The 23,688-nt window shown below is 41.7% G+C and overlaps 2 protein-coding genes across 4 annotated transcripts; both read left to right on the top strand.

Annotated features, from left to right (window-relative positions):
- Positions 1-74: 74 nt before the first annotated feature.
- LOC129821053 (phosphatidylcholine-sterol acyltransferase-like) lies at positions 75-11,919 on the top strand. Its single transcript, XM_055878297.1, has 6 exons — positions 75-4,088; positions 5,595-5,751; positions 9,018-9,133; positions 9,218-9,313; positions 9,450-9,674; positions 10,319-11,919. The coding sequence occupies exons 1-6, from the start codon at positions 3,941-3,943 to the stop codon at positions 10,864-10,866; spliced, it is 1,290 nt and encodes a 429-aa protein (XP_055734272.1). The 5' UTR covers positions 75-3,940; the 3' UTR covers positions 10,867-11,919.
- Positions 11,920-17,242: 5,323 nt separating this feature from the next.
- znf148 (zinc finger protein 148) lies at positions 17,243-23,615 on the top strand. Of its 3 annotated transcripts, none has more exons than XM_055878288.1 (7): positions 17,243-17,566; positions 18,394-18,709; positions 18,919-19,047; positions 19,236-19,359; positions 19,513-19,596; positions 19,721-19,839; positions 20,012-23,615. In XM_055878288.1, the coding sequence occupies exons 2-7, from the start codon at positions 18,407-18,409 to the stop codon at positions 21,662-21,664; spliced, it is 2,412 nt and encodes an 803-aa protein (XP_055734263.1). In that variant the 5' UTR covers positions 17,243-17,566; positions 18,394-18,406; the 3' UTR covers positions 21,665-23,615. The 3 variants fall into 3 exon arrangements, with proteins under 3 accessions (XP_055734263.1, XP_055734262.1, XP_055734261.1); XM_055878287.1 differs by having other exon boundaries at positions 17,243-17,570; XM_055878286.1 differs by having other exon boundaries at positions 17,244-18,709.
- The last annotated feature ends 73 nt before the right edge of the window (positions 23,616-23,688 follow it).

The following is a 23,688-nucleotide window of genomic DNA, read 5'->3' as shown; positions in this document are numbered from 1 at the left end:
TTCAATATTTATATAGATTCAGTTAAACTACTGTAACCCTTATTACTTTTACTACAAGGTAGAAGCACACAGCTGCGCTTATAGCAGGACACTATGCGCATTTGTTGATGCTGTATTTCCTGCTGTGAGGAGTGCTTTTAAAGTGCAGTCCAACGATGATTTAGTCTGCATTTACACAGGCAGCCCAATTCTGATATTTTTTTCACTAGTTGGTCTTTTGACCAATCAGATCAACTCTGAAAAACTTCTGATGCGAAAAGTTCTGGTGTTATTGGTCTAAAGACCAATCATAATTGGGCTGCTTGTGTTTACGCAGCCTAACTGACCTCAGGTTTTTCCTCTGACTTTGCCACCCACCTCTCTCATACACAGCATTAATTAAGCAATAAGGCATGAGAACCTGGGAATTGACTCCCAAAGGGCTGTTCGAGGTGAAGCCAAGGGCCAATAAAAAGCCTTTTGGAGGGTGTTATCTACGATTTGCTTTTATAAAATGGTTGCCAACATATACAAAAAATATTAATATCATTGTTTTAATTTGTAAATAATTTTTATTTCATCCTTCCACCAGACCATATAGTCCGGGCAAAAGCCAGTCATTAGGACGGAGGTTCTATAGTTGCTAGCCAAACATCCCCTTACAAGATTGCAGTTTTGAAACTGCATTAAAAGTGTAGTAACTGCAGTCGACTGGTATTTTGGACGCTGTAATTGCAGAATAGCTGCAGTTATACTTCAATCTAATTGCAGTTACACTACAAAATTAATACAGTAAAAAAACATATTTTGGATACAGTACATATTGAAGTTAAACTGCACTCTTAACTGCAGTTATACTGCACCTGACTGCAATCTTTTTTTGTAATGGTCCTACCCCAGTGTTTTCCAAGCTCAGTCCTTGGGACCAAGTGGCGCACATTTTGTTATTTGCCCTAACAATACACAGCTGATTCAAAGCTTGATGATTAGTTGATTATTTGAATCAGCTGTGTAGTGCTAGTGCAAAAAAACTAAATGTGCACCCCTTGGTATCCCGAGGACCGAGTTTTCTATTTTCAATGGTTGCTATCAGTGGTGATTTTAGCATGTAAATCTTGGTGGGGCAAACTGTAAAAAAAAAAGAAGAAAGATTGATGCATGCCAGCAAAGCCACAACACAACACTAAACAATACATGAATTGCACCATAACAGTGACAAACGGTGCCCACAAACGGTTAGGGCCTACATAAAGCTGTCCCCACAGCAGAGCTTTCTTTTCAGCACCATGGAGTGAATCCTTACCACCTCTACACCTGGCTAGAGCCTTGTCTGGCAGCAAAACAGTTCATTTAACCTCATTTACTGACTTTTTAAAAAACATAGCTGATATGGCTGACTTGCTTAAACAAATGTGGTTTCTACTGACAATTGAGATGTACAAACTATGGCATAAGTGAACGATGTGCAGATAAGAGGCAATACGTCATTATGATTAAGACATTAATGAGCAAGCTTAGACGGGCGTAGTCCATATAACTATTTGTTCAGCTCTTTTGAAATGTACAGTGCCAGAATTCAGAACACAGTATTCTCCCTGTACACCAAGTCAGAACCGTAAGATAAATAAAGGGCATATAAGCAGACAATGAAAGCTCTTACAATATTCGATGATGACATTTCTCTAAAACAGGCTATAGGCTACATGTGCACCTCCAAGTCAGAACAGTATGCTAAATTATGAGGGAAAGGGACCAAATTATTAGGGTGAGGCACATGGGCTACTAACAGCTTACTACACAACATATATTACTTAGCTACAGTATACATATCTCCCTGGCATATTACATAATTTATGCAGCAGCATATAATACATTTTTGGACTCACCGTTGTGTTTTGCTCCCTTGAACAGGAAGGTGGTTCAGTGATCCTTCTTGTGGGCAAATTTTGTCAAGAACTTTGTCATCAAAGTCTGGCATTCTCTGGATCTAAGGTGCTTTCAAGACAACTAGGAATTCTGAAAAAAACTAAAACAGATTGAATCATGACGTCAGTTATCTTCAGGTCAGAGCTCTAGAAAGAGGACCGAGTTCCCAACTTGGAATTCCGAGTTGGATGACCGTTCAAAACGTTTTCCCCCAGTCGGAGCTAGTTTTATTCAGAGTTCCCAGTAGTCTTGAACTCACTGAAGTATGACATTTCCCAGTGCCGAGTTTCAGTTGTTTTGAATGCGGCAGAAATCATGCTGGATTGACAGGATGGCCAATGTATTTAACCTTTTCAGGCCATGTTGTATCGTGTGGATGTTTATCCTTTAAAGCTTGGAAAAGAGACCCTTAAACCCAGTCTTGGACCACATATCCTCTCCACCGAATAGCAGGCAGGGGAAGCAAAATAGTGATTGCTTTGCAACACTTGCAGTTAGCCACTAATTCCTTCCAAACCACTCATTGTGGAATTTGCAATTTTCAACTTGTTATGTAATGTTCATGTCCAACGACCAATGATCACCGATACGTTTTATATATCATTTGACAAGGATTGAAAAGCTTTTGCCAGTAGATTGTCAATGCGATTCATGATGACTGCTTGTCTATCTTGCTAGCTAAGATTTTCAAAGTATGATGTTGACATCAGTCCAATTAAAGCTACGGTAGATATAACGTGATTTATCTGTGGCCAATGACATTGAGCCTTCTTGGATGGGCACTTATAATGGAAATCTATGGCAGAACTTTATAGTTCTCCCTGTAGATTTTGGGGTGAAATAGTGTCCCCATGAGTGACAGAACACTGACCCAATCACAGCTCAACTAGAGAAGTTTACCAACCCCTACACTCTATTTTCCGCTGGCTGCCCCACCACCATTGACAGCACTGAGCTAGGCTGAAACACCTGCAATTTGGAGCTGACCATGTTTGTATGCGGCTTTATTAACTCAATAAAAACATTTTACAAACGGACATGTGACACGTATTAATGCTAAAATAACTTGCAAGACAGAAAATATAATTTTAATGTCTGCCCCGAACGTGGCCGCTGGTTGCTTTGTAGCTATGCATGAGCTTGCACTCCATTGTTTCCACTAGCTTCTAAAGCCACTAAGTCAGAATTGGCTGCACAATTGGCTTTTTGGTCTTAATTTAGGGTTAGGCATAAGGTTAGCAGTGTGGTTAAGGTTAGGTGTACAATCCAATTTTAAGAACATAAATTGTAGAAATGGGCAGAGTTTATGACTGTGGCTATAGAAGCTAAGAGCCTTCTACATTGCTAGCTAGCGCACTAAAGTTAACACACAATCACATCAAGCAGCTGAAATTACAGCAAACTATGTGCATTTTCGTTTGTTTCACCTTTGTTTCTTTCTATTGTCATTTCTTTGAAATTATCCATTATAATGATCCTAATAAATGAATTGGCATGGCTCAGAAGCTGTCAGTCTTGTCACATTTATTCTCTATGCATGACATTGGAGTTCGCAAAAAAAACTGCACAGGTCAGAGGCAAACAAGGTTTAGACAAACCCCAACTGTTTAAACCAAATGCTAGCCTAGTAGCATGGGGAAATATTGTTTATATACTTTTTTCCAGGGGAGAAGTAAGTTTCGAATTGGCTGTGAGACAGTGGATGCGCATTGTGAATTCAAATGGAACTGTTAATAGGGATGGTGGTGAATAACTAAATCCTTACTATTAACCAATCAGCATCCAGGAACCAAACAACCCGTTTTATAATAGGCCAGGGGTATTCATTCCGCCAATTCTGTTGCAAAACGCTTCTTAAAGGAAGCAAACAGAGCGAATCAGGGAGGGACCTACCTGAATTTGTCCAATAGAAACCCTCGTTTTAGTTGCAACTGTTAGCCAGAATGAATACAGCCCAGCTCTCGTCCTTCTGACATAGTGAGAGACAACTCTGTAAACTTTGACACGATTAAGATTTGGGCAAGATTTTGACAGAATGGGACACGCGCACTGCTGTACTGTGCTTCTTATAGTATTCCTTGCGCTACAGCAAGCTGCTGGATTTTGGCTCTTCGATGTCTTTCCATCAAGTTTAAAAACTCAAAACAAAGTACCAAACAATAGCACTCCGCCGGTTCTTATAGGTGAGCAGATATATATTTCTTGAGTAGTTTGCTGTGTTAGGCCTATTACAACATGTTATATTTAATGGAATTCAATGTATGTTTTATATGATTGTAATAGGCTATCCATTTGCTTTCTTGTATACTGAAAGTCCAAAATGTATTTCACAAGACAGGTCGATTCTCTATCTAGAAGTAGAATCAAGTTCCAGGCAGTTTTCTCTGGTTTCCACGAGGATTGTAGGTCCTTGAACTCAGTAATAGATGTTGGTGTGAATGTTAATTAAATCATATGGTCCTGTCTGGGTCAGAGATATACAGTGGTGAGATAAAGTTTGAAACCTTTAGCATTTTTGGTATTTCTGCAAAAATTTGACCAAAAATGTGATCAGATCTTCATGTAAGTTCTAGTAATAGATAGTAAACCTGGTTTAAACAACACAATAATTGTACTTTTTTCATTTATTTCTTGAGTAAATTGATCCCAACATTCAATCTCTTTGTCGGAAAAAGTATGTGAACCTCTAGATTAGTCATTGCAATGAAGTGTATTAAAGTTGTTCAAAGTTTAGTACACAATATATCCAAAAGTATGTGGACACACCTTCAAATTAGTGGATACGGCTATTTCAGCCACAACCCCTTCCTGACATGCAATGTCCATAGACCAACATTGGCAGTAGAATGGCCTTATGGAGGCGCTCAGTCACTTTCAACGTGGCACCATTATAGGATGTCACTTTTCCAACAAGTCAGTAAGTAAAATTTCTGCCCTGCTAGAGCTGCCTGGTCAACTGTAAGTGCTGCTATTGTGAAGTGGAAACATCTAGGAGCAACAATGTCTCAGCTGCGAAGTGGTAGGCCACACAAGCTCACAGAATAGGACCGGGGTTGAAACACTCACTACCGAGTTCCAAACTGCCTCTGGAAGCAATGTCAGCACAATAACTGTTTATTTTATTTTCATAACCATTGCATAATACATTCCTCACCTTTTCTGGGCGTGATGGGTTCATATTCTCGAAGGAGCCATACAACAAATTGTCATCCGCATCACTCATTTAATTGGGCCTAGTAAATACACTGAACAAAAATATAAATATGATATGATGGTTGTAAAATAAATATTTGCACATTAAAGCGTTTACACTGACATTTCCCCACATAATTTAATTTACCGACACAAAAGATCCCACCTTGTCTACCATATTTTCTTTTGTCGACATTTGGAAAGTTAAACTAAAATGTTTGTTTCCATCAGGCAGTCATTACAATTTTTATCCGACATGTACTTTACTCGCTAAAAAGGGTTTGATGGAAACCTAGTTTGTGTCACCCTAAAAGGAGGACGTTTTTCAGCCGGAGTTATAATGCTTGTTTACACATGCAGTTTTATTTACCGGTCTGATTTTTGTACATGTGCAGACATTTCAGAAATGGTTCATGCAGATACTTAGTATGAAATTTACGCAATGTTTATATATGAGGCCGCTGGCTTCTAACATTTGACATCTTTTTTTTTACCAGTGCCTGGGACTGCAGGAAACCAGCTTGAAGCCAAGATTGACAAGCCAAGCCGTGTGCATTGGATGTGCTACAAAAAGACAGATTACTTTTTCACACTTTGGATTGACTTGAATATGTTCATGCCAATTGGAATTAACTGTTGGATTGATAATATAAGGTGAGGGGGAGAATGAATATGATCATAATAATTCTGTTTAGATCTTATGATTTAATTAAATCATTTTAACTCTACACTTAGGGAGCATTTCCTAATGGTTCATTGTTGTATCAATAAATAATGCACTGTAATAGAAGAGCAAAGCATATACAACCACAACTCTATTTTCACTAGTTACATTTTTTTATTTAAAAAAAATCTATCCCCTTTTTCAAACACAACCCAACCAAGCCACACTGCTTCTTAACACAGCGCGCATCCAACCCGGAAGCCAGCACCAATGTGTCGGAGGAAACACCGTACACCTAGCGACCTGGTCAGCGAGCACTGCGCCCGGGCCCGCCACAGGAGTCGCTAGTGCGCGATGAGACAAGGATATCCCTACCGGCCTAACCCGGACGATGCTAGGCCAATGGACCTCCCGGTCGCGGCCGGCTGCGACAGAGCCTGGATCAAACCCAGAGTCACTGCGATGCAGTGCCTTAGACCACTGCGTCACCCGGGAGGCTACTAGTTTGATTTTGAGTCAAATCAAATCGTATTAGTCACATGCGCCGAATACAACAGGTGTAGTAGACCTTACAGTGGAATGCTTACCTACGAGCCCATAACCAACAAAGCAGTTAAAAAAACAAATACAAATAAGAAATAAAAGTAACAAGTATTTAAAGAGCAGCAGTAAAATAACAATAGCGAGACTATATACAGGGGGTACTGGTACAGAGTCAATGTGCAGGGGCACTGGTTAGTTAAGGTAATATGTACATGTAGGTAGAGTTATTAAAGTGACTATACATAGATGATAACAACGGAGAGTAGGAGCGGTGTAAAAAGGGGTGGGGGGCAATGCAAATAGTCTGGGTAGCTGTTTGATTAGGTGTTCATGAGTCTTATGGCTTGGGGGTAGAAGCTGTTTAGAAGCCTCTTGGACCTAGACTTGGCGCTCCGGTACCGCTTGCCGTGCGGTAGCAGAGAGAACAGTCTATGATTAGGGTGGCTGGAGTTTTCAACCATTTTTAGGTTCTTCCTCTGACACTACCTGGTATAGAGGTCCTGGATGGCAGGAAGCTTGGCCCCAGATATGGCAATGCGAACGGCCCAGTACCTCTGTAGTGCCTTGCGGTCAGGGGCCGAGCAGTTGCCATACCAGGCAGTGATGCAACCAGTCAGAATGCGCTCGATGGTGCAGCTGTAGAATCATTTGAGGATCTGAGGACCCATGCCAAATCTTTTCAGTCTCCTGAGGGGGAATAGGTTTTGCCGTGCCTTTTTCGACTGTCTTGGTGTGCTTGGACCATGTTAGTTTGTTGGTGATGAGTGCACCAAGGAACTGAAGCTCTCAACTAGCTCCACTGCAGCCCCGTCGAAGAGAATGGGGGCGTGCTCGATCCTCTTTTTCCTGTAGTCCACAATCATCTCCTTTGTCTTGATCATGTTGAGGGAGAGGTTGTTGTCCTGGCACCACACGGCCAGGTCTCTAACCTCCTCCCTATAGGCTGTCTCGTCTTTGTCGGTGATCAGGCCTACCATTGTTTTCATCTACAAACTTGAGGATGGTGTTGGAGTCGTGCCTGGCCATGCAGTCATGAGTGAACCGGGCAAACAGGAGGGGACTAAGCACGCACCCCTGAGGGAACCCTGTGTTGAGGATCAGCGTGGCAGATGTGTTGTTACCTACCCTTACCACTTAGGGGCGGCCTGTCAGTAAGTCCAAGATCCAGTTGCAGAGGAAGGTTTGTGTCACTGGGCAGCTCTCGGCTGTGCTTCCCTTTGTAGTCTGTAATGGTTTGCAAGCCCTGCCACATCCGACGAGCTCGAATCTATCTTAGTCCTGTATTTACGCTATGCCTGTTTGATGGTTCGTCGGAGGGCATAATGGGATTTCTTTAAAGCTTCCGGGTTAGAGTCCCGCTCCTTGAAAGCGGCAGCTCTAGCCTTTAGCTCAGTGTGGATGTTGCCTGTAATCCATGGCTTCTGGTTGGGGTATGTACGTACAGTCACTGTGGGGACGACGTCATCAATGCACTTATTGATGAAGTGCCATCAGTCATTGGCTTCATCAATGCCATCGGAGGAATCCCTGAACATGTTCCAGTCCGTGCTAGCAAAACAGTCCTGGAGGGCATCTGCTTCATCTGACCACTTTTTTATTGATCTAGTCACTGGTGCTTCCTGCTTTCATTTTTGCTTGTAAGCAGGATTCAGGAGGATGGAATAATGGTCAGATTTGCCAAATGGAGGGCGAGCTTTGTATGTGTCTCTGTGTGTGGAGTAAAGGTGGTCCAGAGGTTTTTTTCCTCTGGTTGCACATTTAACATTAACAAATTTGGTAAAACAGATTTAAGTTTCCCTGCATTAAAGTCCCCGGCTACTAGGAGCGCCGCCTCTGGGTGAGCGTTTTCTTGTTTGCTTATGGCGGAATACAGCTCATTCAATGCTGTCTTAGTGCCAGCCTCTGACTGTAGTGGTATGTAAACAGCTGCGGAAAATACAGATGAAAACACTCTAGGTAGATAGTGTGGTCTACAGCTTATCATGAGATACTCTACCTCAGGCGAGAAAAACCTCAAGACTTCCTTAGATATTGTGCACCAGCTGTTATTTACAAAAATACATAGTCCGCCGCCCCTTGTCTTACCAGACACAGCTGTTCTATCCTGCCGGTGCAGAGTATAACCAACCAGCTGTATGTTGATCGTGCGTCGTTCAGCCATGACTCCGTGAAGCATAAGATATTACAGTTTTGAATGTCCCTTTCGTAGTTTAATCTTCCGCGTAGGTCATCTATTTTATTGTCCAAAGGTTGCACATTTGCTAGCAGAATGGAAGGAAGTGGGAGTTTATTCGATCGCCTACAAATTCTCAGAAGGCAGCCTGCCCTCCAGCCCCTTTTTCTCCGCCTCCTCTTCATGCAAATCACGGGGATCTGGGCCTGTTCCCGAGAAAGCAGTATATCGTTGGCGTCGGCCTCCTCAGACTCGTTAAAGGAAAAAAAGGATTCCGACAGACCTTGGTGAGTAATCGCAGTTCTGATGTCCAGAAGTTATTTTCGGTCATAAGAGGCGGTAGTGGCAACGTTATGTACAAAATAAGTAAAAAAATAAGTTACAAACAACGCAAATATACGAACAAAAAAACACAATCGGTTGGTGGCACGTAAAATGTCTGCCTTCTCCGGCACCATCTTTCTTCACTGTCCTCAGCATTTTAGTGGTTGGGTTCATTTCCTTATGCATTATGTACCTACTGCATATTTCTTGCTACAGAATTGTATACAATAGGACAACTCGCAAGTCATCCAATTCTGCAGGGGTGTCTGTGAGAGTGCCTGGTTTTGGACAGACATATACTGTTGAGTTCTTGGACAACAACAAGCTGTCAGGTGAGAACAACCATAATGAGGCCATCTTTTACTATGTTTTCTTTTTTATTATGATTTCATTGAATGAAATGTCTCCTTTTCCAGGTTATTTTAATAATATGGTTACACATTTGGTCAACATGGGATATGTCCGCAATGAGGCTGTCCGAGCAGCACCATATGACTTCAGAATAGCTCCGAGTAAGTGTCATCATGGACACACACACACACCATCCAACTGACAATCACTTTCCTGTACGGAAGTGCAACGCATTCATTGTTTATACACACATGCTTACACATAATGTGACTGTTCCTATTTGTCTCACCTTATCAGATGAGCAGGAGGAATACTTTGCACGACTGAAGAAGCTGATTGAGGATATGTACGAGCGAGATCAACAACCACTTTACATCCTGGGCCATAGCATGGGAAGCAATTATGTCCTCTACTTCTTATATCAGCAGACCCAGGCTTGGAAAGAGGAATACATCAAAGGCTTCATTTCACTTGGAGCACCCTGGGGTGGGGCTGTCAAGACCCTTCGAGTACTAGCATCAGGTACTGTGACACAATTTGGTGGACAGATTGAACAACCTCACCCATAATAGAAACATAATATACTTGAGAGAACCTCATAACCGGGTTGAAGTAGATTACATTGACCGTAATCACCTCATATTCCAAAATCGTTTTACTTGCAGGGTGAAATAATTAATTTCTTTCCCGGTACAGGACTTCCTATATGTGCACACACTTGCACCAAAAACATTTATGGGCCTAATCATAGAATTACATGTAGAATCTCTTTGGCCCTAGTGGTAAAGATTTGTAATTTAACTTTTAAAATGTATTACTGGACCTTTTTATTGTGGCATAAACACAACCAGTTATGTTTTTATCTGATTGTTTGACAATCACTTAAGGGCTCCTTTACTAGGTTACCTGCACACGTTCATCCACTCGCAACATATATCCAGCCTCCAAACATTGGTGAATGGAAAGAGACATCTGTTACACCAAAAATCTGTTGCCCCCACTATTTATTTAGCCAGGAAAACATACTGGACCGCCTTGCCCATGTCTTAATTTTCTTGAGAGGGTGGTAGGTCAGGTTTGTCTGGATTACATTGGCGAGTCACACATTGGATGGAGATTACCAAGAGAAAATTATTGATATTGAATGATAACAATTGTCTCCGCAGGTGAAAATCTTGGCATCCCACTGGTGTCCAACATCAAAATCCGGGAGCAGCAGCGGATGACCACCACAAACCCCTGGATGCTTCCATTTGAAGAGGCCTGGCCTGCAGACCACGTCTTCATCTCCACGCCATCATTCAACTATACCCGACAGGACTACCAGCGCTTCTTTAAAGACATTGACTTTGAAGATGGCTGGTTCATGTGGGAAGACACCAGAAACTTGACAGCTGGTCTGCCCCCTCCTGGTGTTGAGATGTACTGCTTCTATGGTGTGGGGCTGCTCACACCGGTTACATATATTTATGACGACCAGTTCCCAAATGCAGACCCCATAGACTATGTGTATGCTGATGGGGATGATACAGTGGACAGTCTTAGCCTCGGTCTTTGTAAACGCTGGAGAGGGAAGCAAGCACAGCCTGTCCATGTCAAGGAATTCAGGTCTATGCCCCACATGGAAATAGTATTAAATAGGAAGGTGATCAATGTGGTCCAGAGTATTCTGGAGGGAAGATATCGTGAAGAGGATTCTACATTGATGAACTGATGAACGTCCCATTGATTCCACACTCATGCAAGATCAGGCCCAGCTGGACCAGCCTCCCAAATCTATACTGTAAGCTTTTGGGGAGAAGATTATTCACCCTCCCAATATACATACTATTACTGATGCCAGTAGGCTAGCTACGGAGGTGGACTTATACACAATGTACAAACCATTAGGAACACCTGCTCTTTCCATGACAGACTGACCAGGTGAATCCAGGTGAACACTATGATCTCTTATTGATGTTACTTCCAACTTCAATCAGTGTAGATGAAGGGGAGGATACTGGTTATAGAATGATTTTTAAGCCTTTAGACAATTACCACCCCATAATATTATTTGTGCCTCTACCAGATGGAAACTAAAAGCGTAATGGGACTTACAAATGTAGATCCTTCAAACACCCTCAAACAGGGAAACGGATCCCAATCAAAGGTGTTATCATGTGCTCCACTAAGGCAGTTATTTGTGTTATAACTTTTCCTTGTGGTAAAAATTGTGGATAAAACAAAGCGCAAATTAAAAGTAAAAATCATGGAGCATTGTAGCACCATTAGGTGCAAAAACTAGACGTACCCAGTTGTGGCCCACTTTTTGGAAGCAAACCACTATTTCGTCCCTTCGTGAAATCGCCATCGAACATGTCACCCTCCCTAGGAGAGGGGGTGACCTCGACAATTTATTGTTAAAACGAGAGGCCGCCTGGATCTTTAATTTAAAGACCCCCTCTCTCTTGCTCCCTTCGGTGTCAATGTAGACTTTGATCTGAAGCCATTCTTGTGATTGTGATTTTCCTATACATTGTAAATGTTTATGGGCCTATGTAGCCAAATTGTACCTATGACTGTATGCTACCCATTCATGCTTTTTATATGTTCTATTTATATCTGTAAATCAACCAATGAAATCAAGCCACACCCAGCCATGATTAAACACCTGTGTGTCATTTAGAGAGTTTCTAACTAGTGAACCGCAGTGTTTGTCATTATACCCTGATGAAGATGGCTTGTCTGTCAAAACGTTGGTTATTAAAGTATTGCATCTGAGCTCCTAGACTTTGCGGCTCTCCTGTTCTTTTTCACCTTCCAACAGGACAACGACCCTAAGCACACAGCCAAGATAACGCAGGAGTGGCTTCTGGACGTGTCTCTGAATGTCGTTGAGTGGCCCAGCCACAGCCCGGACTTGAACATCTCTGGAGAGACCTGAAAATAGCTGCACAGCGATGCTCCCTATCCAACCAGACAGAGCTTGAGAGGATCCTCAGAGAAGAACGGGAGAAACTCCAAAATACCGGTGTGCCAAGCTTGTAGCGTCATACCCAAGAAGACTCAAGGCTGTAATTGTTGCCAAAGGTGCCTCAACAAAGTACTGAATAAAGCGTCTAAATACTTATGTAAATGTGATATTTCCATTTGAAATTTTTAATAAATTCTAAACCTGTTTTTGCTTTGTCAGTATCAGTGGTATAAAGTACTTAAGTTAAAATACTTTCAAGTACTAATGTTTTTTTGGGTATCTGTACTTTCTATATTTTTGACAACTTTTACTAAAGAAAAGATTGTACTTTTTACTCCATACATTTTCCCTGACACACAAAAGTACTCGTTACATTTCAAATGCTTAGCAGGATAGGAAAATGGTCCAATTCATACATTTATCAAGAGAACATCCCTGGTCATACCTACTGCCTCTGAAATGCTTCGTTTGTAAATTCTCTGAGTGTTTGAGTGTGCCCCTGGCTATCCGTAAATTAAAATAAACCAGAAAATCGTGCCATCTGGTTTGCTTAATATATGGAATGTGAAAGGATTTATACTTGTACTTTAACTACTTAAGTATATTTGAGCAATTTAATTTACTTTTGATACTTAAGTATATTTAAAACCAAATACATTTAGACTTTTGACTTTCACTTTTACTTGAGTAATTTTCTATTACGGTATCTTTTACTTTTACTCAAGAATGACAGTTGTGTACTTTTTCCACCACTGGTCAGTATGGGGTTGTGTGTAGATTGATAAGGGGGGGGGGGGGGGGAAAGATTTATTCCATTTAAGGATGAGGCTGTAACTTAACAATATGTGGAAAAAGTCAATGGCCTGAATACTTTCTGAATGCACTGTATGTGCACTCATCCTAACAGGTATTGATATGTAATATGCATTTTGCCTCATTTCATTATGTTTATCTTTTCCTCTCAGCGTGATAGGACATTAAAAATGTCTTTGAAGATGCGCTCTATTCATGTGCTTCTACTGAGCCATTTGACTTTGTTTGTATACTTATCTTTTATTATTTCTTATTGTTGTTGCATTGTCGGGAAGGAACCTGCAAGTAAGCATTTCATTGGACAATGTATACCATGAGTATCCCGTTCATACGACTAATAAAACTTGAAACTTGTTCATCCATTCATGTCCATAACTGAGATGTATAATTTTCTTCTGTACACTTGTTCTCTGAGCTTACTGATGGACAAATCTGAATATTATTATTCTTTTAATCGGCCAAAGCATGTCTACAATGTGAGTTTCTGATATTGTACTATATTTAGTCTTTGGACACATGGGGTTACTGTTTATTACATGAATCTAGTTGTGTAAATACGTGTTCAATTGATCAGCTCTTAATAATTTTTGGTACAGAAATTTACTGGACATACAGTATATAGTGCCTTCAGAAAGTATTCATACTCCTTGATTTATTCCACAATTTGTGGAATACATTTTAAAGCCTGAATTTAAAATGGATTACATTTTTAAATTGCACCCATCTACACACTACCCCATAATGAAAGTGAAAACGTGTTTTTAGACATTTTATTCACACCCGAGTCAATACTTTGTAGAAGCACCTTTGGCTGTGATAACAGCTTTGAGTCGTCTTCGGTATGTCTGTATCAGCTTTGCACATCTGGATTTGGGGATTTTCTCCCATTCTTCCTTCCTCTCAAGCTCTTTTAAGTTACATGGGGAACAGCAATCTTCAAGTCTTTCCACATATTTTCAATGGGATTCAAGTCTGGGCTTTGGCTGGGCCACTCAAGGACTTTCACATTATTGTTCTGAATTCATTCCAACATTGTTTTGACTGTATGATTGGGGTCATTGTCTTGTTGGAACGTAAATATTCACCCCTAGTCTAAGGTTGTTTGCACTCTGAAGCAGGTTCTTATCATGGATTTGCTTGTACTTGACTCCATGTATTGTTCCCTCTATCTTTACCAGTCTCCCAGTCCCTGCCACTGAAAGCATCCCCATCGCCTGATGCTGCCACCACTATGCTCAAGGGTAGAGTTGGTGTTAGTCGCGTGATGAGCTGTGCCGGGTTTTCTCCAGACATAGCGCTTTGTATTCAGGCCAAATAGTGAAAATAAATTCTCATCAGACCACAAATGATTTTGCCTTATGCTCTTTCATGTTCCTTTTGGCAAAGCCCAGGCGTGCTGTTGTGCCTTTTTCTCAGGAGTGGCTTCCGCCTGGCCACACCGATAAAGCCCATATTGGTGAAGTTCTACCATCTCAGATAAGGAACTCTGTAGTTCAGCTAGAGTGGTCATTGGGTTCTTGGTCACCTCCCTGACCAAGGTCCTTCTTGCCCAGTTACTCAGCTCTAGGCAGAGTCTGGGTAGTTACATATTTTTTAAATTTCTTTCAATGTGCTCTTGGAAACTTTCAACACTCTAGAAATTGTTTTAGGGAAAGGAAAGTGGATACCTAGTCAGTTGCACAACTGAATGTATTCACCCGAAATGTGTCTTCTGCTTTCACCCAACCTTCTGAATCAGAGAAGTGTGGGGGGCTGCCTTAATCGACGTCATCGGCACCGAGGGAGCAGTTGTTGTTGGAGGTCAACAGCCTTGCTCAAGGGCGGAATTGCAGATTTTTCCACATTGCCAGCTCAGGGATTTGAACCAGCGACCTTTTGGTTACTGGCCCAATGCTCTTGACCGCTAGGCTACCTGCCACCCAGGTTTATATACTATATACACTGAACAGAAATATAAACTCAGCATGTAAAGTGTTGGTCCCATGTTTCATGAGCTGAAATAAAAGATCCCTGACATTTTTCATACGCACAAAAAAAAAATTCCTCTCCGTTTTTTGGCACAAATTTGTTTACATCCCTGTTAGTGAGCATTTCTCATTTGCCAAGATAATCCATCCACCTGACAGGTGTGGCAGATCAAGAAGCTGATTAAACGGCATGATCATTACACATGTGCACCTTGTGCTGGGGACTATAAAAGGCCACTCTAAAATGTGCAGTTTATCACACAACACAATGCCACGGATGTCTCTAGCTTTGACGGAGTGTGCAATTGGCATGCTGACTGCAGGAATGTCAACCAGATCTATTGCCAGAGATCTGAATGTTAATTTCTCTACCAAAAGCCACCTTCAACGTTGTTTTAGAGAATTTGTCAGTACGTCCAACCGGCCTTACAACTGCAGACAACGTGTAACCACGCCAGCCCAGGGCCTCAACATCCGGCTTCTTCACCTGCGGGATAGACAGACCAGCCACCCGGACAGCTGATGAAACTGGATTTGCGCAACTGAAGAATTTCTGCACATACTGTCAGAAACTGACTCAGGAAAGCTCATCTGCGTGCTCGCCGTTTTCAACCGGGTCTTGACCTGACTGCAGTTTGGCATCATAACCGACTTCAGTGGGCAAATGCTCACCTTCGATAGCCACTGGCACACTGGAGAAGTTAATCTGTGAAGATGGCAGACAGCATGTATGGTGTTGTAAGGGCGAGTGGTTTGCTAATGTCAACATTGTGAACAGAGTGACCCATGGTTGCAGTGAGGTTATGGTATGGGCAGGCATAAGCTATGGACAACAAACACAATTACATTTTATCTATGGCAATTTGAATGCACAGAGATACCGTGACAAGATCCAAAAGCCCATTGTCATGCCATTCATCCGCCGCCATCACCTCATGTTTCAGCATGATAATGCATGACCCATGTCGCAAGGATCTGTACACAATTCCTGGAAGCTGAAAATGTCCCAGTTTTTCATGGCCTGCATATTCACTAGACATGTCCCACATTGAGGATGTTTGGGATGCTCTGGATCGACGTGTACGACAGCGTGTTCCAGTTCCTGCCAATATCCAACAACTTTGCACAGCCATTGAAGAGGAGTGAGACAACATTCCACAGGCCACAATAAACAGTATGATCAACTCTATGCATTGGAGCTGTATGAGGCAAATTGTGGTCACACCAGATACTGACTGGTTTTCTGATCCACTCCCATACCATTTCATAAGGTATCGGTGACCAAAAGATGAATATCTGTATTCCCAGTCATGTGAAATCCATAGATTATGTCCGAAAGAATTTATTTAAATTGACTGATTTCCTGATATGAACTGTAACTCAGTAAAATCTTTGCGTTTATCTTTTTGTTCCGTGTAGACAGGTGTTTTCCTTCTAAATCTTGTCCAAATTGGCCACAGGTGGATTCTAATAAAGTTGTAGCGACATCTCAAGGATGATCAAAGGAAATTGGATGCACCTGAGCTCAATTTGGGTGTCATAGCAAAGGGGTGCGAATACTTATGTAAATTAGATATTTCTGTATTTTTCAATACAATAAGCAAATCCAATGCAAGTCAATGGAGACTGGAGAGTGAGTAATTTTACAGCGTTTTCCAATTTTCCCAGATCTTAAACTGTTTCAGATCTAAATCATTTTTGGTATATAAATTATCTGGACCAATATAAAAACAATATACACTGCTCAAAAAATAAAGGGAACACTTAAACAACACAATGTAACTCCAAGTCAATCATACTTCTGTGAAATCAAACTGTTCACTTAGGAAGCAACACTGATTGACAATAAATGTCACATGCTGTTGTGCAAATGGAATAGACAAAAGGTGGAAATTATAGGCAATTAGCAAGACACCCCCAATAAAGGAGTGGTTCTGCAGGTGGTGACCACAGACCACTTCTCAGTTCCTACCAGAGCTGGACTCCAATCAAGTTGTAGAAACAGCTCAAGGATGCTAAATGGAAACAAGATGCACCTGAGCTCAATTTTAAGTCTCATAGCAAAGGGTCTGAATAATTATGTAAATAAGGTATTTCTGGTTTTTATATGTAATACATTTTTAAAAACCTATTCTTGCTTTGTCATTATGGGGTATTGTGTGTAGATTGGTGAGGGCAAAACATGTATTTAATCAATTGTAGAATAAGGCTGTAACGTAACAAAATGTGGAAAAAGTCAAGGGGTCTGAATACTTTCCGAATGCATTATACATGAATTCTTTGGCTAACTAGTTAACTTAAATGTTTTGTTTTTTGTTAACGAGGACGTATAATACGACAGCATTTCTTATTTTTAAGTGTTTGTTGGACGCATGAAACTTCATGTTTGGTGAACAAGTAGCTCGTAGCATAGTCTTGATTTTCTTCTGTCATCATATCCTAATCCAGTGTGAGCGCAGAAGAGACGCATAATAAGGGCTGCAAAGCAGAACACACAGTAGTGCTTCACCACAGGTGAGCCGCAGAGCTATCACAAAGCCAAACAACTACGGTACAGTCCCCATGCGCTGCAGTTGGGCCAGATGCGGCGATTTTTATTTTCTGTCGCGGCGTATATCACACAGCGGATACACTTTTCCCATATAAACCATGACTGTTGAACGACCTTATTAGACCATAAAGTAGGTAAGCAGGCTAACGTTACGTAAGTTAGCTAGGCTAGCTAACTAATGCTAATAGCTAGCTAACGTTATGTCAGTTGTGAACAGTTTGGTCTGCTGTGCTTTTGAGCTAACGTAAACTACGTCTCGATTTGACTTGTCTTGAGTGAAGCTAAATCTTGATTTGACTTGAGGTCTTGCTAGCTATCTGTTAGTTCTGGTTGTTGTTGGTTCTGATCAGGCATAGCTAGCTAGCTTGCTAACGTTTGCCATTCACAGCTAGCTAGCTAATTATATACTGCAAACTACGTTAGCTAGCTAACGCTTGTCCACACTACCGGTAGTTTTCTAGCTAACTAACGCAGTTGTTACTTGTTTAGCTAACTAGCGAAAATTGTCAAACGAAAGTTGTCTAGCTAACTAAAGTTATCAATAATAACACCTAGTTACATATTTAGGTAGTTCAAGTACGTTAATCTAGTTTGTTAACTAGCTAATCTATCCAGTTGACCACTAGCGACAGATGATGAAATATTAACGTTAGTTAGCTATAGTATGGTCAATTAGCCTAGTTTTATTGCTGACGTTAATTTTGGGCAGGTCGATGTGCTATTATGAGTAAACGGGTTTGTGTTGCCTAACGTTATTTGGTTGGTTGATCATCTTTAGGTAGCTAACTACGTTATCAGCTAAACCTCAGATTACTCAATGATGGCCCCACTAAATTGTAGCTAGCAAGCAGTTGTAGTGATGTATTATTAACGTTAGCCTATTGCTACCAAAGCTAAATAGTGGTGTTTTGTTTGTCTTTACCTAGCTAATACTTCTGCCCTCTCTTGACACCACAGACACGTAGCTAGGATGAACATTGATGACAAGCTGGAGGGGATGCTGCTAAAGTGTAGTGGGGTAGTGGATGAGAGGGTGGGGATAGGGGGAGGGGGTCTGGTCGTCATGACCCTGGGCGAGAGGGGGTTAGCCCACCACCCCCTGTTAGCTGATGATGATGAAGAGGATGATGACCTGACAGGGGTTTCAATAGTGTCTCATGACCTGATTGCAACTGATGAACTGATGGTACATGAGGAGACTGTGAAGAATGACCGGGAAGAGGGAATGATGCAGAGACTCTCACACAAGCTGCCATGCACGCTCCACATGCCTGTGAGTACATATCATGCATACATTCTTATTGCCAGTCATGCAATACATGCGCTGTAGTGTAAACCATGACATTGGGTGAATCAAGGCTTTGCTTTTTCCTCTCGCTGCCTCCTTTTTGAAGACTTGGGAGTCACCCATTGAGAGCGTCGTCATTCTGACTATAATCGGTGAAATTAATTCATGTGAAGTGATTAAACAATGTTTTGCAGGTGAGCATCAAACAAGAGTTGAAGCTGTCTTCGGATCCACTGATGCTGGGAAAGAAAGAGAGAAAACAGCCCAGGGACCTCACAACAGAGTGTCACAAGAAGAAGAGAAAACAGCGCTCTCCTGCCAAGGTTATATATTTGCTTGACACTAGGTCATAATCACATGTTAGGTACAGATTAAAGATTTATATTGTTACCTGAAAACTACCAGATGAAAACCAAATGTTTTTATCTGGGTAAAGGCCTCGCTTTAGTTGTGAAATAATTGACTGACCTTTTGTTCTTGTCTTTCCATGTATCATTCCACTTTTTGTTAGATTCTCACCATCAATGAGGATGGATCATTGGGTCTCCAGAGTCCAAAGTGTCATGTATGTGGGCACTGCAATGCAGCCTTTCGAACAAACTACCATCTACAAAGACACGTCTTCATCCACACTGGTATGTATTTTATGACGGTCAAGTCTGTTGATTAGCATTAAATGATCACAACAATTATTGTTAGTTGCATTGTCTGCATAATAAGTAGGCTAACACAATTTCCCATTGAATAAACACCAGAAAATATGGTAACTTACTGTTGCTTGGTTTCAGGTGAGAAGCCATTTCAGTGCAGCCAGTGTGATATGCGCTTCATACAGAAATACCTTCTTCAGAGACATGAGAAGATACACACTGGTAAGAGAATGCCCCATGAAGCTATGATTGAACTATGGTAGCCAATGATTTGTCAAAGATCCCACCTGTTGAATGTTGATGTTACTAGCTCACAGAATAACCTGTTCATTTGACTTTCTATTAGGTGAGAAGCCCTTCCGCTGTGAGGAGTGTGGCATGAGGTTCATTCAGAAATACCACATGGAGAGGCACAGAAGGACCCACAGTGGAGAGAAGCCCTATCAATGTGACTACTGCCACCAGGTTGGTTATTTATGTTATCAAAGCAAATGACAATGAACTTAAGAGTTGGGCTTGACAAGACTGCACAAACACCTCTGGTTTATAAAGCATGCAGAAGCTATTTAAAAAAAAAAAAAAAAAAAACTTACACTACTGTCCTTGTATGCCACAAACCCATTCTTGTTTCCGACAGTACTTTTCCAGAACAGACCGGGTTCTAAAGCACAGGCGTATGTGCCGTGAGAGGAAAGCCCACAAGACAGCAGCAGCGGGGAAAGATGGAGGACTCCTGAGCGACACAGAATCTCTGAGCTTCTCCTTCCCTGCCAAGGAGTGCTCACTGCCCAAGAAGAAACGCCTGAAGACCTCAGACATGTCTCAATGTGCTCTCTCAGCTGCTGCCACTGAAAACGTTGCCACAGTCGCTTCTCTTAGCGACATGGATAGGGAGGTGGAGCAAAGACCGAGCAAAATTGAATGTCTACCTCTCTATGTGGTTACCTCCAAGGTGGTCAAAGACGAGTATGTGATGGCAGATTATTCTGTGGCAGTTCCTGACTCATCTAGTGGGCGGCAGTTGGGGCTGGGTGGGGGGAATCTCTCCTCTGAGGAGATTCATCCTCCCAAGCTGGTCCTCAAGAAGGTCCCCAAGAGGAGTCTGAAGCAACCAACTGAACCTGAACCACCTGAGAGTTTGTCCCTTTTGTCCTCTTTCGAAGACTGCAAAGTCACCAGGTACACGTTTGAGATTGTTGACAAACAAGGTCTTCTGGACGTGGATGTGGCCAACTCTGACCTGGAGCCAGTAGACGCTCTACCAGGAGGGCAGACGAAACCAGCATCCAGCAGCACACACTACGATGATGCCGTGCAGTTCCTGAAAAAGAAGAGGTATCTCCAGCAGGTCGCTATGGCCAACAACGACAACCGAGATTACGCTGTTAATGTAAGCAGCATCGCGTCCCAGCCTTCCGCTGCACAAGTCGCAGTGGCCGGCGTCATAGACGAAACCGTTCCCGCCACCATCTTGGAACCCCAGCCGTTGAGCGTCGAGCTCAAGTCCAATCACGACAAAAACGTGCTCCCGGATGAGGTTCTCCAGACTCTCCTGGACCACTACTCAAACAAGGCCAACGTGCAGCCAGATATCTCCTTCAGTGTGGCCGACACTGAGGTGACATCCAGCATCTCCATCAACTCCTCCGATGTGTCTGAGGGCAGCCCGGTAGAAAGCTTGGGAGGTAACTCTCAAGCCCCATCAGCAGAGAAATCTAGCCTCCTGCACGAGTACTCCAAGTTCCTCCAGCAAGCACTGGAGAGGACCAGCCAGAACGATAGCTACCTGAGCAGCCAGAGTCTTACCTTTGTCACCGAGAGCCCCAGCCTTTCCAACCAGCCTCTGTTCTCCACAGAGAAGCAGTACCCTTCCCCCAGCAGGTTTACCACTGGTACTGGTAGGTCAGGGATGAACTCTCCACTAAGGTCTACCTTGGAGAAACCCCATTTTGGACTCCTTGTAGGGGACTCCCAGCACTCTTTCTCATTTTCGGGGGATGAAACCACTACCTCGGCCGTGTCGCCAACCGAAGATTTTCTGGAGGGAGTTGCGTCCTCGAAAAAGACTGATGCTCAAGGGTTGCATCAGACTTATCAAATCAGCACCTTCGATCAGAACTTCCCGTCGCAGTTCCAGACCTCACGTTCTGGAATCACCTCCCAATTTACTATTGCCAATGGACAAGTCAGTCTGCGAAGTCACGGAACAGACTTCTCTGAATTCCCCATTGAGACAAGGTCTCAATTGAACTCTTCCCCTGATGCTACAAGCAGTCAAACGTTTGGTTGAGGATAATATTTACATTATTCTTCGATAATTTTGAAAGGCACTTTATACCCATGTCCTCTGTCCTGCCAAAATAGGTTACACTGCAAAGGTGGGTGTTGCTCAAAGCATTTAATGATTTAAAAATATATAATTTTCTGTTAGATTAAAGGGGTCAATTTTGCGAATCGTGAAAACATAAATAAAATAATGTATATGAAGCAAAACATTAAATTGGGTTGTTGGGGAAGAAACTACAGCCTGACCTATGTTTTTTGGTGTATGGTTCGGAATTTTTTTTGGGGGGGCGGCAAAACTTAGTTTTAGATCTACCGATATACAGCGTGGAAATTAAGTGTCATTTTCCCACACTGAATTCTCAAATTGCCATCCAAAAAGGCAATTGTCCAATAACTAGGCTTCAAATGTTGATTTCATACATTGTGATAATGACACATGAGAATGGACACAAGTGTTCAGATCAGCCCAGTAGTGAAATGGATTTGATTGCATAGTCACTCTATTTTTGTCTCCAATTTCATTTTCTGCTTGACTTCAATCATGTTTCTTCCACATTTTTATTGCTTTAACTCTAACTAGGTATCTGTGCCTGTATTTATAAAGTGTCTCAGAGTAATAGGAAAGATTTTAACTTACCCAAGATAGACCAGAGCCTGTAGTTTGCAATGGGCACAAATTAATCATAGTGGGCAGAAAAAGCAAGGAGGTGGGCAGGGCCAAGCCCGAGCTAGTGAGATCCTATTGGCCTGTTCTAGCATTTATTTGCATATTTACGTTCGGGAACGCCTACACTGAAGTACGCGTGTGCTATAACTCAATTCGCCCTTAACTCCTAACAAACGCAATTTAAAAAAAAATAAAACAACTTTGGCGAAGGGTGAAGTCTACAAACCGCAGTCTAATCTGTTGGAGATTCTAGTTTTGGAAACAGAACTGTATAAAGATCAAATGTTTAATCAATGAGAAAATTAGTAGAATGTCTGCCAAAATCGTTCTCGCTCCATCTTTTCCCACTGCCGGCCACTGAGCTTCCTTACATCCCCATAGTGAGTGGAAACACCAACCGGATGCTTCACAATTATTTATATATCTGGCTCATTGTTTTAACTGTGGTAATGGTGCTGGTCTAGGGCCAGTTTTGCCTTTTTGATCATAATGTATGGACAGGGGGGGCTGGTCCTAGATCTCTGAGACCATATGAAGGGACCCTGTTACCATGTGACATGTTGGCATAACAGTCCTGCTATATAACTGCTGAATGTAGAGTTGTCCACTTGTTGATTATGTATAGTTGCTTGCTAGACTCCTGTTTTCAAGTTGACACAATGGTAAGAGTGGGTATCCTCATGGTGTATAGCCTGAAATATATAGTTTTGATTTGATCATATGATGATCACAATATTTTAATTTGATCAACCTTAATTTGAAGTCATGTTATTCTAAGCTCTACCCCTGAAAGAAATGTATGGTTGATGGTGTGAAATCAAGTATATAATTCATCATCAATCACCAGAACTTAATAGGTTGTTATAATGGCGAAGACAAATCTAAACATTTGATTTTTCTTAATATTAAATTGTTTGCACAATGGACCTTAAGTGAGGTCATGTGGTGATAACCTCATTCAGATCTTTTTAGAGTTTAGATTATGGTTCAAATGAAAACCGAAATGCTTTGGTATTGGTCATAAAAATGTTACACATATTTGATGCATGCACTTATCAGGAAACAAATCATGGGTCATTGCTTATGTATTAATCTAAACAGTCATAGGATACTTGAAATTCTTGAAGGGTTGGTACTCTTCGGGACGGTTTCCCAGTACCAGGTTAAGACCACAGGACGAAAAAAAATCTAAATGTAAAATCTCCACATCAATTTATTTTTAGTTCATGCGTGGAATGGGAAATAAGTCTTTGATTATATATAAAATAAACGTTTTGCACACACTTCATTATGGGAAAATGTATGTCAATCTTTGTAAGATAATTGCCCATTCAGCACTACTTTATATCGTACATTAACAC

The sequence above is a fragment of the Salvelinus fontinalis genome, chromosome 23 (assembly GCF_029448725.1).
Source record: "Salvelinus fontinalis isolate EN_2023a chromosome 23, ASM2944872v1, whole genome shotgun sequence".
NCBI lineage: Eukaryota > Metazoa > Chordata > Actinopteri > Salmoniformes > Salmonidae > Salvelinus > Salvelinus fontinalis.
Note: the sequence above shows the minus strand (reverse complement) of the source record. Positions and strands in the feature narration are given on the sequence as shown.